At 34.6% G+C, this 17,833-nt stretch overlaps 1 protein-coding gene across 4 annotated transcripts in view; it reads right to left on the minus strand.

The window, feature by feature from the left end:
- Nucleotides 1–2,810: 2,810 nt before the first annotated feature.
- The window catches only part of LOC137640022 (myophilin-like), a 141,996-nt gene continuing 126,973 nt past the window's right edge, over nt 2,811–17,833 (minus strand). For 2 of the 4 annotated variants that reach the window (XM_068372383.1, XM_068372384.1), the window contains exons 8-10: nt 14,955–15,077; nt 13,556–13,735; nt 2,811–4,506 (exon numbers count right to left, since the gene is read on the minus strand). In XM_068372383.1, coding sequence (XP_068228484.1) covers nt 4,493–4,506; nt 13,556–13,735; nt 14,955–15,077 — 317 coding nt within the window. In that variant the 3' untranslated portion in view covers nt 2,811–4,492. The remainder of the gene's footprint in view (nt 4,507–13,555; nt 13,736–14,954; nt 15,078–17,833) is intronic. The other 2 variants (XM_068372386.1, XM_068372385.1) reach the window with 2 other exon arrangements.

A 17,833-nucleotide genomic window follows, 5' to 3' on the forward strand; every position in this document is an offset into this window, starting at 1 on the left:
AGGAAACGCAATGGTAGGGAAATAAAGCTAAAGAGTTGGGTGATGGATATAAGCTATATTATAGCGGTGCAAATAAACAAGGTAGGAATGGAGTTGGCATAGTACTGTCTGGTGAGCTGAAAAATGCGGTGATAGAGGTGCATAGAAAGAATGACCGTATCATCAGATTGAAGATGTGTTGTGGAGGAGAGATTCTGAATATTATAAGTGCATATGCACCTCAAGTTGGTTGCACAGAAGAGGAGAAGGGAAATTTCTGGAGAGACATGGATGGAGTAATGCAAGAACTGGAAGAACAGGAGAGGGTCATAGTGGGGACAGATTTGAATGGCCATGTTGGAAGTGAGAATGAGGCAATTGGTCGGGTGCATGGGGGCCATGGAATTGGGGAGAGAAACCCAGAAGGAGAGAGTGTTGTGGACTTTGCTGTGTCATTTGACATGGCAATAGTAAATACATTCTTTAAGAAGAAAAGGGAACACCTAATAACTTATAGGAGTGGGGGAAGATGCTCCCAGATAGACTACTTCCTGTATAAAAGGATAAAGCTGGTGGAGGTCAAGAACTGCAAGGTTATCTCAGGTGACCATGTAGCCCCCCAACACAGACTGCTATGTATGGACTTAAGCCTAAAAAGGGAAAGAAAAACTAAAGCTAAAGGGATACGGAAAATTAAATGGTACAAACTAGTGAGAGAAGGAGATAAGATGAGAGAGTTTAAGAGAAGGGTTTTGGAGGATATTGATAGAGGAATTGAAGATGTTCAAGAATGGTGGACACGAAATGCAGCAGTAATGAGAAGGCATGGGAAGGAGCTGCTAGGAGTGACATCTGGTATCATATGGGAAGAAAAGGAGAGTTGGTGGTGGAGTGAAGAAATTAAGAAAGTTGTAAAAGATAAGAAGGAGGCAAAGAAGAGATGGGAAGAGTCACAGTCAGGGGAAGACAGAGAGAGGTTCAAAGAGAAAAACAAGGTGGTAAAGAAGGTAGTAGCCCAAGCTAAAGCTAAGGCATATGATGATGTGTATAATGAGCTGGGGACAAAGGAAGGACTAAACACACATCAAACAAATAAAAAATCAAGATGGTGTAGTACTTAGAAAGGAGGAAGACATTGTAAAGAGATGGAAAGAATATTTTGAACAGCTGTTGAATGAAGAAAATGATAGATTATTAAGAGGATGGACTGGTGAATTTTGGCATGGTAATAAGTTTCTCTAGGCAAGAGGTAATAAATGCACTGAGGAAGATGAAGAATGGGAAGGCAACTGGACCAGACATGATTCCTGTGGAGGCATGGAAAGCCTTAGGAGATGAAGGAGTGGATATACTGTACGATCTCATGATAAAGATTTTTGAGCAGGAAAAGATACCAAATGAGTGGCGTGGGAGTATAATGATCCCAATCTTCAAAGGGAAAGGGGATGTCCAAGAGTGTGGGAATTACAGAGGTATTAAATTGATGTCTCACACTTTGAAGATACTGGAAAGGATGATAGATGCCAGACTAAGAGAAGAAGTAGAAATAGGTAAAGAGGAGATGGGATTCATGAAGGGGAGGGGAACAACAGATGGTGTATTTTGTCTGAGGCAACTAATGGAGAAATTCCGGGAAAAGCAAAGAGACCTGCATGTGGTATTCATTGACCTTGAAAAGGCTTATGACCGAGTCCCAAGACAAGAGGTATGGAGGAGTCTGAGGGAGAGCAGGGTGCCAGAGAAGTACGTTCGACTGATACAAGAGATGTACCGTAATGTATTTACTAGAGTGAGGAGCAGTGCTGGGGAGACAGAGGGTTTTGAGGTGAGAGTAGGATTACACCAAGGGTCAGCTCTGAGCCCATTTATCTTTAACATAATGATGGACGTTTTAATAGAAGAGATAAGGGAGGCAGTACCATGGAACATAATGTATGCAGATGATATTGTTCTGTGTGCAGAGAGCAGGGAAGATCTGGAAATGAAATTGGAAAGGTGGAGTCAAGTACTGGAGGACAGAGGAATGAGAATAAGTAGATCTAAGACAGAATACTGTATATGTGTACCACCAGTGAGGGTTATAATAGAGAAAGTATTCATCTTAGAGGAGAACAGATAAAGAGAGTTGATAAGTTTAAGTATTTGGGATCCTTCGTTAACGCTGGAAGAGGTATGGAAGATGAAGTTAAACATCGGGTAAAGGCAGGCTGGAACAACTGGAGAGCAGCCTCAGGAGTTCTTTGTGACAAAAGAATACCACTGAGGTTAAAAGGAAAATTTCATAAGACAGTGGTAAGAACAGCAATGCTGCATGGAACAGAAACAGCAAGCATGAGGAAGACAGAGGAGAAGAAGATGGATGTGGCAGAAATGAGAATGTTTAGGTGGATGTCTGGGGTGACAAGAGAGGATCGGATAAAAAATGACTACATAAGGGGGTAGACAAAGGTGGTGGAAATATCAAAGAAAGTGCAGGAAGGGAGGCTGAGATGGTATGGACACCTGATGAGGAGAGATGAGGACCACATTGGGAGACATACTATGGAGTTGGAGGTTCAGGGAAGAAGAAGAGGGAGACCAAGAAAGAGATGGAGGGACTGTGTGAGAGGAGACTTACAGGAGAAGGGGATTGATGAGGCAGAAGCGCAGAATAGAAAAAGATGGAAACGGCTCATCCGCAACGGCAACCCCAAATAAAAATGGGAGCCAGCTGGGAAGAAGAAGAAGAAGATTGCATTGAAATGTGTACTGCAACAGCTGCAATTAAATAAGCATAAGTTTCAATGAATATACAAGCATCGTCTATCATCAAAAGGTTAATTTAAATGCTATTACCAGCCAAATGTTTTATTGAGAACCACAGTAAAAACACTTAACATTAGTTAGTAAAATTTCAAGATAATTATAAAAATCTTATAATAAAGGAATCTGTAGAAATTGCATAAAATTATGAAATTATTATTATAATTATCTAAATGCGATGAGTGATCCCAACTAACCAATTGGAAGACTAAAGCTCATAAAAATACACTGAAAATTGACAAAATATAAATGCACACATCTGTATGATGATGATAAGAAGGAAATATCTTTTTGAAAGCCTATGAACATGAAGGGAGGAAGACAGTAAGAAAGTTATCTATGTGGCATCATTGCTAACAAAATAACTATACTTTAAATAAAAAACATAAAAAAATATTTAGCTATGAGCCATATTGAAATCTAAAGTGCTTCTTCCAAGAAATCAGTGGATGGAATCAGGAACAATGATGTATCGAGATTTGTTGTTAAAAATTCCACAAAATACAGGATCAATTATAAGAATTGAAGAATATGGAACTGAAATAAAAATAAGTGTGAATTAGAATAAAAAGGCAGACTTTTGTGACTAATGGATTTCTCATAAGACTGCCCAGCTAGAAATCTCTTTAAATTAAGTCTATAGAACTTCCTTTCATGGAAATTTGGTAGATGATTTTTATAATGGGAATATATAAACTGATCCTTAACTTTCCGACTGCATGGCACATACTATACTCGGTGTTTTTTTTCTTGCATACAGTATATTGAATGCTTTGAACTTACCCTATTTCTAGGTCAGTCAACAACAAAATGATGCTATATATCATTCTTCAAGAGAGGTAAGAAAAATCAATTTTTCCTGGACTGAACTACCAATAGGGAAGTTAAATGCAAGTAATGGGATGAATGGGATAGAATTAAAAAAATTTCATGAATCTTGCTGCAGAGAAGGCATAGAACACTTTCAACCTTGTCATTTCTCTAGAAATAAATAAAACATTAAACATTTTAGTCATTACTGCAAGATGACATTTAGTGAACACAGAGTTTTGTTATCCTAAGACAATATCAAAGGTTCTTCTGTAAACTATATGTATCTACAGTACCAAGAATTAAATATACATGAAATAAAGCCACACAACTAAAACAGACAGCGCTTCAACACCTTTCTACATAAAATCAAAGTCTGCTAAAACTGAATCAGATATATTGTAAAAACTTTTGACAACTATTCTTAAAAACATGTGCACACTGTACTGCAATAATCATATGAAATAATAATTACATATAAAATTGAGTAGCTAAAAATAAGTGTTTAGCATGGACAAGTTATCATATAGGCTACTGTATAAATGATTAATAATTTATAAACTAATAACGTCCTAGAACTGGGTGCATGCAAGATAAAATGTCACTGTGCATGTGCTTTTGATTAAAATAGGTTGAAGCATGATAGGATTTTTAAAGTCTCATATGAAGAATCATGTCTGGTGAGGATTAAATATGTCATGAATACAGTTAAAGATTATTACTAAAAGAGTATGAGAAAATGTCCAGCAATTACAGTAACATATTTCAAATAAAGGAATGACAAGGTTCTTAAATAATATTTCTATATCTATATGCTGATAGAACTGATGGAAAAGAAAAAATGCCGTCAGTTTTCTATAAGGAGGGTGCATGGAGGGCCTGCTAGTGATATGTCTCCAGTCTACCGCTCATAATCTGTAATACAAGAGGACTCATTTTAGTACTAAATTCACACCAACTACTCTCACTGATCCCATACATGGATCAGTTTCAGTGAATTTGTCATTACTAACTGTTAAATATGGAACAGCACTTTGTATAAACGTTCAAATATGGCTTACAAAATATGTTAACAAGAAACTTATAGAAATTATCCCTAGATATACTATATTGTACAGAATATTGCAAAAAATGCATTTTGACACTGTTGGTTTTAAATATGGGAGGAACTACTTCATCACTTGCTTTGAAGGCGAAAAACAATGTACACTGAAGCCAGTAAAGAAAAATGTAGCACTAGCACTAAGAAATTTTATATTCAAGAAACATTTCCAAACTTTGCCATAGATATACAATTTTTCATCAACACCAGCACATCAAAGATACATTTTATATTGGATTACTGATTTTATACTGTACAACACACTAATTTTACTACTATACAGTAGTTATAAATATTTTGTATGACAGTTACAGTAATTTTCCATGCTGTTTTAAGGATGAAAACTTCCTCAACTATGACACTATTTCAATATACTTGAGCTTGCATAAAGTACTGTATGTAAGAAATCAAAACATTCTGACTCTGAATCAAAGTTTTAATTTCAACAAACATCAAAGCATTTATCAAGTAAAAGCATTGGGAGCACCGATATTATCCCAACTGGATGAAGTACTGGCACAGACACAATCAGAATTGAAAGAAGATCTTAGAACAACCAAGGAGCTCAAAGATTGGCTCAAGTATCACAATTGTAAAAAATCTGTAGAGGCATAAAACTTGTCACAGACACCTTCTGCCTCTGGTGGATGCATGGTGATATTACGGGCCATCACTCATCGTTTTTCACTATGTGATTCTTAAAACCTGTAAAGTAATCATTACCATTATCAGTGATGTCAATACTGAAAATTTCTTTTTATTATTATTTTCTATTTGTTAGTATGTCTTTCATTCCCCAAATTTTACTTCTATCATGTAACACAATTATATATGCTGACTGTAATACTTTCTTGTTCCACTCATAGAATCGCAACAGATATTCCCAGATACATTTTCTTAAAAGTGTAAAGTGAAGAAACTTCCTACGTACAACTTACTGAAACTAAACAAAGTTATGACTAGATTCTCAACTTTATGAATGACCCCCACAATGATAAATAATACTTTAGTCAATATAATGGGAAATAACTAAAAATCAGTACCCTATAATGTAATTAGGAAGCCTTTGTAAATTATGTATATACTATACACAAAAATGACGTGTAGAGGAAATAATTAACGGTTAACAAAAAGACATTCTTACCAATTTTCGTGTATTAAATGTTGAAAAGAATGATGATGAAATGTTGAAAGGATATACAGTACAATACAGTATTTTTTCATATTACTCTAAAAAAAGAGGCTATATCTCCTATACCAAACCTTACTTTCATGCAGTCTCAAAAATTTTGAGAGGAGTAAAGTAATTATGCATTCATAGATTATCAGGAATCAACCAAAGAAGACCATCCACTTTTTCATCAAATATCTTCTAGAACCATCACCAAAGACACAAGACAAGCTATATTCTTCAAGAAAATTAAGAGCACTAAGAGGAGGAAGGGAAAGGCAGCTTCCTGTGCACACTTCATTTTAAAGTAATTAAACGAATTGGCAAAACTTCTTGAAGGGTTTATCAAAACTATACATCAGTTCTTTAAAGCATAAGAATCACATTTAAAGTGGTCCAAATCCTTTTCTTCAATACTAAAGCAAGTCAAGTACAGTATAATCACTGAAAAGAGTAGCAGAGGCAAAACACTTGCTTTACTAACTCTAGTTAAGACAAGAAACTTAACTCAAAACACCTATAAATGAAGTGATACTCAAATTAAAACAGAACTTCATAAGATTCCATAACAGGATAAAATGGAAATGAAGTACTGAATTAAATTGCAACAGTGTAACCAATTGTTTTCAGATAAAATAAGGACTACTTCCAGTGCCTTTCTCTTAAAATTGACATCATTATAACAAAGTAAATTTAATATCAAGTCTGAAAGAATTTTCAGCTTAACATATACAGTACTATAATAAGGCAATTATGAATGTTAGATTACACCCATTATCTATCATCCAGACTTCCATCTTTTGAACCATAAGATTTTAAACAAGTTTATACTGTACAAGTATAATACTGCCTTACTACTTTCCTTTTGATAGGAATAGAAGAGACTTTAGCTTTGGTAAGGAGCTCTTCTAGGACACTCCAAAATTAAACCATTGTCCTCTGGTCTTGGACAGTGCCATGGCCTTAGTACCATGGTCTTTCACTGTCTTGGGTTAGAGTTCTTTTTCTATCTTATTTCTCTTCCTCTTGTTTTTTCAAGTTTCATGGTTTGTGTATAAAATTTTTATTTTAATGCTGTTACTGTTTTCAAATTATTTCATTTCAATTATTAATCAATTATCTTGTAGTTTCCTTATTTTCTTTCCTCACTGGGCGATTTTCCCTATTGGAGCCCTTGGGCTTATAGCATCTTGTTTTTCCAACTAAGGTTTAGCTTAGAAAGCAATAATAATAATAATAATAATAATAATAATAATAATAATAATAATAATAATAATAATTATCATTATTATTATTATTATTATTATTATTATTATTATTATTATTATTATTATTATTATTCAAGGTATAAATAGGATCAAGTAAATGAAAATTTATGTTGCTTTAAAAATTGATGAAGTAAATAATAGCCTAAAAATCTTTGTCATGTAATTTTCTAAGCATCTGAAACCTACATAAATCTCCAGCCTCATATGAGAGTCATTAATCATAATATATTTTTTAAATAGTTTAGGATATTTAAGCAAATCAGTTACAGTATTTGCTTTTTTTTATGGTTTTTTGCAGTCTTATATTTCTTTGATGTCTTCTAGATCCAGCAGAATCTCTATTGAAGGAGTATGTCATTTACTTCTTCCTCTGGCTTATTGTGAAAAGACAATTCTGGATACCCACCTTCTTAATTCTTTGACAAGTAAAATTATGAATAATATTTGTTCCAGTATTTTAACAGTTTAAAATATTGTTCACTTGAATTGTAAGTGTCTCATGGAAAATTTACTGTTATTAAATACCAGTATGCCTTACTATTCTGTGGAAGTTTATTTAAAGGTAGGATAGGTAGTTCAAGACACCACCCACCCCTCGAGATACTACCGCTAGCATTATTGGGTCCTTTAAGTAGCCACATAGTCCAACATTAGATCCTTTGCCTACATGTATACCAAATACTCTGGCCTGTTCTTAACAGATTCTCCTCTTTCCTCATACCTATGACACTATGGAAACCAAACAATTTCTCTCCACTCAAGTGGTTACCTACTGTAATTGTTCAGCGTCTATTTTCCACTTGGTATGGGTAGAAGACACTCTCTAGCCATGGTATGCAGTTCTGAGAGAAAGACAATCCAAAATCAAACCAATGTTCTCTAGTCTTGGGTAGTGCCATAGTTTTGGTACAATGGTCTTTCACTTTCTTGGGTTAGAGTTCGCTTGCTTGAGGGTATACTCAGGCACATTATTCTGTTTTCATTTCTAGAACCAGTACACTATTATGTTAAAAAGGGGACGGATGTGGTGACCGTTTTAAAAAGTCTAAGAACCATTTTCTCTATAACACACTTGTGTTCCTCTGCATCCATAACTTTCGTTGACATTCTGTGGATTGGTGAGAATGTAATTGTTGTCGGTTGTGAGAGGGCCAGAGGATAATAAACATGTTGTACCTAGAGAAAGCTTTAATCATCAATCCTGATTTATCCACATGAGACAGCACAGTTCTCTATCGTGAGGGTACACTTAGGCACATTAAAGGTATTCTCTCAGTTTTCACTTCCTTTTGCTTTTTTTAAATGATGCGTTCTACAGGCTTAATAGAAGCACTATGGATGCCTGGTGGTTTATCAAGAGGTTGCCTTTTCCCTATTTGTTCCTTTATCCTCGTCTAGGGTATTCATTTTAAAACCACCAATACAGTCCTTCCTTCAGAAGTAGCCATCCTAGAAGTTATTATGCCTTCCATGGTGTGTCAGCTCCACCATGTTGACCAATTTCATCGGATGTTTTGTCTTACTTTTATGAATGCATTTCTATTTTCTCTGTATATAGTCACGCCATATGGTTTATCAATCATTATTGTTAAGTTTGTTTTGAAGTATGATGAGACCATTTTATTGTTTTTAATTCTTTTTCTGTCAGGATATATTGAACAAAATCCAGGATCAGTGCATCCTGGACTTTCCCAGTGTTGTCTAGTGTATTGCAATTTCTATGGACCCCATGGTAATATCTGCGACCTTAAGTTGCCTCCAGACAGTATGGTATTGTATTATAATGTACTCAGAAACTTTGGTTTCTAAAATGAAATAGTCTTTTTGAGCAGCTTATTCCAGGTTTTAAGAAACCAATAATTTAAAAACACAATGACATTCACTGTGACGTCACGTAAACAACTTTCTTCACTAATACGAGCCATGTCAGCCTGATGGAAGTTCCTCTTGGGCAGCTTTTTACTTGGGATATTTACTGCGAGTGATATACCAGAGAATTTTACCTGTCCTTATTGGCAGAACACCACAGGATTTGCAATGCTTGCTTACCAGAATGCATGAAATATCTCAGGAGGTTGGGCTCAAGATAAATAGAAGAAAGACAGAGATGATAAGAACCGAATATACAATGGAAGATGAGATATCATTAGAAGGAGAAAGAATTAATGAGGTAGAATCATTTAGATATTTAAGAACTATGATCTCTAATACGGGGTCTTTAGAATTTGAGTTTATTGAAAGACTGAAAAAAGCAAATCAGACAATGGCTAGGTTAACTAAAATTTTGAAATCAAACTGCCTGAAATTACACATAAAAGTCAGACTATATATCAGTTTAGTGAGATCGGTGTTACTCTATGGACATGAGTCCTAGTATGACAATGAAACAATATCCAACAGATTTTGTAGATTTGAGAACAAAGCACTCAGAAGAATATTGGGAGTTGAATGGCAGGACAGGATTAGAAATGAAACTATAAGAGAGATTACTCAAGTGCCATATGTGGATGAGATCATGATGAAGGGTAGATGGAGATGGTTTGGTCATGCTCTTCGCACTCCCCTAGAGAAATTAGTTCACCAAACTTTCAACTGGGCTCCACAATGCACTAAAAGAGTTGGAAGACCCAGACCTACATGGCTGAGGGCTATGAAGCATGAAGTAAGAGAGGATGATTGGAGAAGTATTGATTTAAAAGCTCAAGATAGAGATGACTGGCAAAATCTAACTGAGGCCCTTTGCGTCAATAGGCATAGGAGGAGACGATGATTATTATTATTATTAATAATATTATTATTATTATTATTACTACTAGCTAAGTTACAACCCTTGTTGGAAAAACAGGATGCTATCAGCTAAAGGGCCCTAACAAGGAAAATAGCTCAGGGAGGAAAGGAAATAAGGAAATAAATAAACTATATGGAAAGTAATGAATAATGAATATAAAATCTTAAGATCAATACTAATGTTAAAATAGATATGTCATATATAAACTATGAAGAGAGACTCATATCAGCCTGTTCAACATAAAAACATTTACTGCAAGTTTGAAATTCTCAAGCTGCACTGATTCAACTGCCTTATTTGGAAGATCATTCCACAATCTGGTCATGGCCTGCTATATAAACATAATACTCTACTGAAGCGGCAAGCCTATTACAATTTAAGAAAATGGAAAATCTTTAGATTTAACCAGCTTTAAAAAGAAGTCATAGGAACGTCAAGTAAAAATAGAATTAATTATTTTACTATCAAAATTCTGTTTTATGCCTCACCGGTACTGACATCGCTGGCACTTGGATCACTAGCACAGGGATGACCACTGGGGCAATTTCTTTGGTTTTACACTCTTTTTTTAGCCTTACACTCACTGGTTTCAGGGTCACCACTGAGGTCACTGGGAGTGAGGTCATCACTGGGGTCACTGTCAGTGATGTCAATGCTGGGTAAACTGGCACTAGGATTATCTAAGGTCCACTGGCACTGGGGAAGCCAGGGTGAAGCAGCCTTGACTACCAGCTCCCTCATGAAAATATAGAGGGTCTACATGCAAGATCAAAGTAAGGCCAAGTGTTCCTTAGATAAAACTTGTCGGCGGTGGTTCCAACGGCTATGAGAGAGCTTCCAACGTATGCTGCACCAAAACCAGAAAACTAGCCGGTGTAATTATAGTCCGCTCTTATCCAAATGTATGCTCCCTGAGCATCAATTCAAGGCCGTAAACACAAAAATTTCAGTCACCTGCAAACTCAATGATGAGAGAAAAGTGCTACGGACGACATTAGAGAATCCTTTGCCTTTCCCTTTCATACTCAAAGCAAATGCAGTTCACATGACTGGAGGCCATGATCTAAACTTGGCATGTCGGGATGATTGTGAACAATCATGCCCCATACAAGAAGAACATGAAACAGTAGATCTGTATACATAGCTGGTTTTACCATAAACCTGTTACAGAATCCACCTTTTACCCTGCATTTGCAAATATCTTGCTTGGTTTCCATGTTGAGAATAAAGCTAACAATTAACCATTTAAACTGAAAGTGTAAAGAAAAAGATTAAGAACATTTGGATAGGATGCAACACTACATCAGTAGTCGTTGCAGCCGAAGAAAAAAGTGAAGAGTCTTTGAAAATAAAGAGGGCAAAACTCCTCATTCAAGCTCATCACCTGTCTTTATTTATATAATTCTATGACGGTTCCATTTCCACTAAGGACATTCCCTATTTTAAAGGATGAAAGGTTTATATATGCATAAGAAAAAAAATCAAATACTTAAAGAAAATTTGTATCAAATTCTAGAAGCATTACTGCATCAAAGAGGTTTGACAAAACCTTGGGATATTAGTGAACTGTGATATTTGGTGTAATACTATACATGACTAAAGAAGATAAGTACTGCACTGTACTGTAATATCATGGATATGTGTAGGGCTGAAAGAACCATGAAGTAATACTAAATCAAGAAAAATGTCATGGCCACTATATTAACTTAATTCTGTTTAAGTGTCTTCTTTACTCCTACTAAAAATGGTTAGCCTGAGTTATTTATTGTACCACAGAATATAATTAAAAATGTGTCATGCTATGAAAGTACTGAACATACGAGTTCACAAATACATAGTGTACTGTACTATTATATAGAATTCTAAACACATATAAACCCAGTATTTTTAAAGAATTGATGTCTAATCCTGATACAGTATACAATTTTTAATGCATGGCTTAATTTTGTAAATGTCAATAATGAAGTGAAATACCATAGATTTCTCAAAACAAAACAAAAAACTAAAAAAATCTACAAAAGCACAGGCAACATCACACCTCCTGTAGTTCATTATTTATCACTATAAATACAGCATGGCAATATTGACAGGTACATGCATACACAAAATACAATGTAGATCTGTTAATCATCAAGAAGTTTAAGGGCAGAAAAGCTGTTTCAGAGAAAAAAAAAAGCAATCATAGTACACAAAGTGACCATAAAAGTTATCAGAAGCATTATTTGCCTGAATCGTAGCATAAAAATTTGTGACACTTCATGTTGGTAATCATTCCCAATGTTTTTCTTACATTTACAATACAATGACTATAATCATTATCATTACGGCTGAATAATGTTCAGCAATTCGATTAGGTAACCAATTTTTTCTAAAGAGCCATCCATTTTAATTCAATACTCTTTTTATATAAAAAAACACCATGATATCTCCGAATACTATTATACTATACCTATTTTCAATTATTTACATGCTAAAATATTTTACAACATCCTGAACCTTTAGTGATATTCCCAATAGATTTACTCTTTAACATACCCAGTAGACCAAATTTGCCACAAATCAATAAAAAAAAAAACTCACACTGATATTCTATAAAGAAAGATAAAAAATTCTACCCAGCAAGATTACAATGATAAGCATACCTTACAAGTTACCGCAGAGGTTCATAAAGTTTTACAATACTGTTATAGAATCACATATATATTTATCAAAATTAGGTGGACATCAAGAGATTCATGAATTTATATTCCCACTATGTCCTACTAGCTGTTGAGATAACTATTAAATACAGGTATCACTCAAATAAATTTCATTATATTACTTAATATGCAAATCACAAATATTCATTGTCTTGAAATTTCAATCTATTCTTCACAAATATTATTAGCAAAAAATTTCACTTCTAGGAAAAATAGTTTTCATGCATATCATGCCCTTCAAATTATTTATAAACTATCACATAGCATGCATTTTTCTATTCCATACATGAATAATTGTGTCTTCAGCTCGTAACAGAAAATAATTAAATCACACATGCAGTTAAGCCTGAGTTGGTCTATGAATATGATGTCCACAGCATTCTTAGGTCTTGCAAAGGTGGAAAATGATGGAAGTAAAACAGATGTCATTCAAGCCAGGAGAAAGCATCTAAAGAAAGCTAAGAAGCAAGACTAAATTAAGGCACTGATGGAAGATGATGTTCTGAAGTTATTTTTATAAAATCTTAAAATCTTCGCAGTCAATACGTACTTGATTATTTCTTCTTTCTTCCTTGAACAGAATACATATTCTTTTAGTATAAAAGAATGAAAATCTATAAGATAACTATACTGTCGTTGTTAGTGATGTAGTAGCAATTTCTTTTGATGGACTCCCTTTCACCTTGCGTATCATACCTTGTACTATTCATCGACCATTGGATTAGCTTTCCATTTAAGGAATTGCATTGCTCCACTTCTATGTTGGTACATACAGCACTTTGATGATCACAAATGAAGAATTGTTTTAATGCAAAAATACTTGAATTATATGGAGGCAGCTACCACCAAGTAGGCCTACTTGATTTCTTGAGGTCCTGAATTAGGGGATAATATTTATGTTAAGGAACTCAGAATCTCAGAAGAACATTTGCCTACCTCCGGAGTCCACAATGCCAATCTCTTGTTCTGTGACCGATGATTGGGAGTATGAATCTTCATCCACAGCAGATGATGCAGAATCTTCATCATGTGATCCCAAGCTATCATGGGAGACATCTTCCACTGAATGGGGTAAACTACTCCTCTCACGATTTTGTTTGTTGTTCTTGACACACTCTGCAAGCCAGAAAGTATGGTTACCGCACACAAAGGAAACTTTCCTTTGGTGGTGGTGGTGATCACATGTTCTGTGTTCCATAATTGATACAAATACGATAAGTACCGTACTCTTAGAAAAAAATAATAATGAGCACTCTGACCAACTTCATTATAAAATATTCTGCTTCACTCCAAACTACAGCATTATGCCAATTTATGCAGTGTCACATAAAAATATTGTACCTTTTCCATCCTACTCTGAAATCATGATGATATATTGGGCATGACACCAAAATAAATGCATACAAAAGCTTCAGTCCTGTAAAATTATTTTTACATCCGCCCAAAAAATATTACAAGACTCTATACCTCCAAAATAATTACATTAAAGAAAAACCAAAGGCAAACATGAAAAAAAAATACAATCTACCGAGATTACAAATACACACCAAAGCATTCACATGGTGTTTACATACTCTGTTCAAGGGCTCTTATCAGCAGTAAATTACTAATGATACCATTAATAAGGCCCCTAAATTTTCAGAATGCTGACATAGTACGCATGTTGCTTTTGCAACCAACCACAGCTCTACATAAATCGGCAAGTGTTCATTCCTATGACTGATAATAAGCCATAGCAATAAAATTCCACAGAAATCTTCTTTGTCTATAGTTATACTATAGATGCATGAGAACAATACTCCTTCATCCATACAAATTGAAAATACAGTATTAAGTACTTAAAAATGTACGACACTTTTAAAAGAAACTTTGTGATAAGAAAACTTGCAGTACAAATCTGACCTGCAAGAATATTTGTAAGATAGGTATACTCTCACTGAGGCATACTGTTAAGAAATACAAATAGATTACAAACAAAACTTGTTTGTATACCATTTGAGTACCTTAACAAAAAGACATAAAGTACACTATAATAAGAGAGAACCAATTTTCCAAGAATGTCTGCACTATACATTATGGTACATTCAAATGTATGAATTTTCCCCACCACGTTATGTAACTTAATTAGTGTTACATTATTCTGATGTAAACATTAAGATTCATTAAATAATATACAGTACTCCATGTAGATTTAACCAGTCACAAACTAACAATTCCTGTTGAAAGAAAAATTATTTCAGTGACTGTACTATAACCTACATTTGATGTTTAAGAGATATACAGTAAATTCTGTAACAACTTCTGCACAGAAATTATATTTCCTAATATCTCTTACCATCAGCAATAATTTGGCGGGGCGCTCCATATGGCGTCATGCCAGCTTGTGATGCCCCCTTGTTACTCCCAGACTGGAGAGTAAGTATGGTGTGGCCATCCTCAGAAATTAATTTCTGTGAATCTGCAAGATTTATTTATTCATTAAGTATTAAGAAAATTAAATATCTACCGACTTGTAGAGGTTATCGAGAATTATTCAGGAATTGAATGCAAGTTTTTGCTCAATTCTATGCAATTCTTAGTGCATGCGCTCGATATGTCAGCATAGCAAAATAAGCTTTATGATAGCAGAGGCTTTAAAAAGTTTCACAGTAGGTCAAGGAGCAGTTTCAAACCAATATTTTTTTGGGGCACAATACAATAGAGTATATTACTCTCTCAACAGTAGACATTTGAATCTAGAATTAAATTCTGAGGACCATAGAATTAATTAAATAACTTACAATACACCAAAAACAATGGCCCACACCATCAACTTAGGTGCCTTCCCTGGAATACCTACTAATGCGCTGTGAATCACTTGACCCAAACTTTGCTCACCATCTATCAGGGTACCATAATGAACTGAATTATCCTTCTTTTTTCTCAGCTATCATCTATCTGTGCCCAAAAGAGACTGCCTAGTTTTTTTTTCTCATGGTTGCAGTAAACATAGCCATTCAGTTATAAAGAAATCAGTGATCATGGACCACCCATTAATCATTTGAAAAAAAAAAAATATTTTTTGACATCGCTCTAAAGACTAAAATTTTGGGAGGTAGTAAATTCCAAAACCATTGATAAACAAGGTAAGCAGATAAGTTAAATACAACAAACTGAATCTGAAATATGAATAATATCGATATATAACTAGATCTAATTTAATTAAAAAGAGATAGTCCAAAGTTATTTTACAAAAACTGTTCTTCGGAGAACCCTAACTTGATCATCAGCCATCCCCCAAAATGGAAACATTCTAAGGCATGTGAATGAATGGTTAAGAGTATTTTGAGGATTAGAATTTTAACCAATTCCTAATGAAAATCAGAAGCACCTTGGTAGATTGTACTCAGCATAGCTGATGCTCCAGACTGCATCTGAAGTCCTACTGAAAGAACAAGAAGACTAACACCTTAAGTTAGCTATTTGAACCCTTGGTATATTTTGGTTTTATCTTTAGGGCTCCTTGAATTTTCTCCTAAATTCAAATGTTAACAAGGAGACTCATCTGACTATGCCAAAAGCATAGCAATGTATCTGCCCTAGCAATGTATCTGCCCTAGTAGTGACATTAATATACTCAGTATTTTAATAGCATTTAGAATACTATTGTTTTATATAATAATAATTAGATAAGCCTATTCAGTTAATTATTTTAAATCTTGGACTGAGGGTTAGTTTCATAATATAACTTTAAAGCTGTAAGTCTGTTTACGGTACAATACAGTACAGTAATTCACTGTATGAAATTTAGTCATAAATTATTGTTTTCTGTTAACTAAGCTTTTATATAGCAATTAGGTATTTGCATCATTCTAAATCTTCAAATTTCAACAGTTAAATTATCATGATTAGTATGGCAGTAGTATAAATCAAGTTCTTGTTAAAGAGTTGTTATATTCCCTCTTATTCTTTAGGTGTTTACTAAGTACAATACCAGTGGTAAAATTTATTTGTAAGATTCCACTATACACATAAATCAAACATTGTACTGTACTTCATTTAATTGAAAGAACAGCAAAACTTCAACAAAAATAATACTCATATATATGATACTACAATATTTTTCAAGAACTATACTTAACTAAAACTTGGAGTTTACAATTTCTCTAAAAAAACATGTTCAGTTGCTAGGTAGACTATGTTTTATCCTAAAGTACAGTACCTGCACCTAATTAGACATAAAATCTATCAATATTTAAAAAAACCTATTTGATAAAGACGAATTTAACAGATTACCAAAAAAAAAAAAATGATATTGCAAAATATCTTGTGTGGTGAAAAATAAGTAATTTCCTACACAGTATAATGAAACACAATATATTCTACTGTAGCTTTGTCAAGCCAGGCACCTGGCCTAAAATACAATGAAAAAAGTGTTTTGACAAAAGGAAAAAAAGAAGTCTTTGACGAAGGAAAACATGAATGGATTTTAACAGGAAAGAAATATTTTTTGGGAGGAGCTATGTCGTCTCCAAGGACTTTCCTGTTAAGGCTAAAACAGGAAATCCAATATGATATGGATATACCAGAGATATATTGCATTTCCTGCCATAGGGAAAGTATATCAATATGCCAGACACAGCCATAGTGTGTGTAGGGGAGAGTCAAGGGTACAGAGTCTATTGTACCTGATACAGCACCTCCAATGCTGAATATGTCTGCTAACTGATGTCATGTATTCCACTGAGAACCATTATTACTACTAAAGACAATGCCCGGCAACCATCTTTTCAATTCAGGAGTATGTCTCAGTTATGTCCCACTTCCCTTCATGAGTCTACGGAGGCAGGAAGGTCTTTGGAACTACACAGTACCTCCACTAAAAATAGGTTTTTCCTTCGTAAGACCCATTTTTGGGGTGCCAGGTTGCTAAGTAGTCCCCAAGGACTATTACAGTACCAGAACACAGTGAAAGAGACTCATGTACCACAAGGGTGAAGTTACCTATAACCAAGGGAACGCTCAACTGCTGCTTACAGATTTGAAATGAAACGATTAACATTTCAACCAACTAACCAAATGAGAGGAAATCCCTCGAGAAGGAGCTACATCACCATCATGGTGCATCTGCTGAGGGACCTAGTTGAAGATCTTTCTCTTCTACCTAATTTTCCCCCACAGGTACAGCAATTGAGCTGAGCACCATATGAATCCTGCACTGCTTAAATTTTTTTA

The sequence above is a fragment of the Palaemon carinicauda genome, chromosome 4 (genome assembly GCF_036898095.1).
Source record: "Palaemon carinicauda isolate YSFRI2023 chromosome 4, ASM3689809v2, whole genome shotgun sequence".
NCBI lineage: Eukaryota > Metazoa > Arthropoda > Malacostraca > Decapoda > Palaemonidae > Palaemon > Palaemon carinicauda.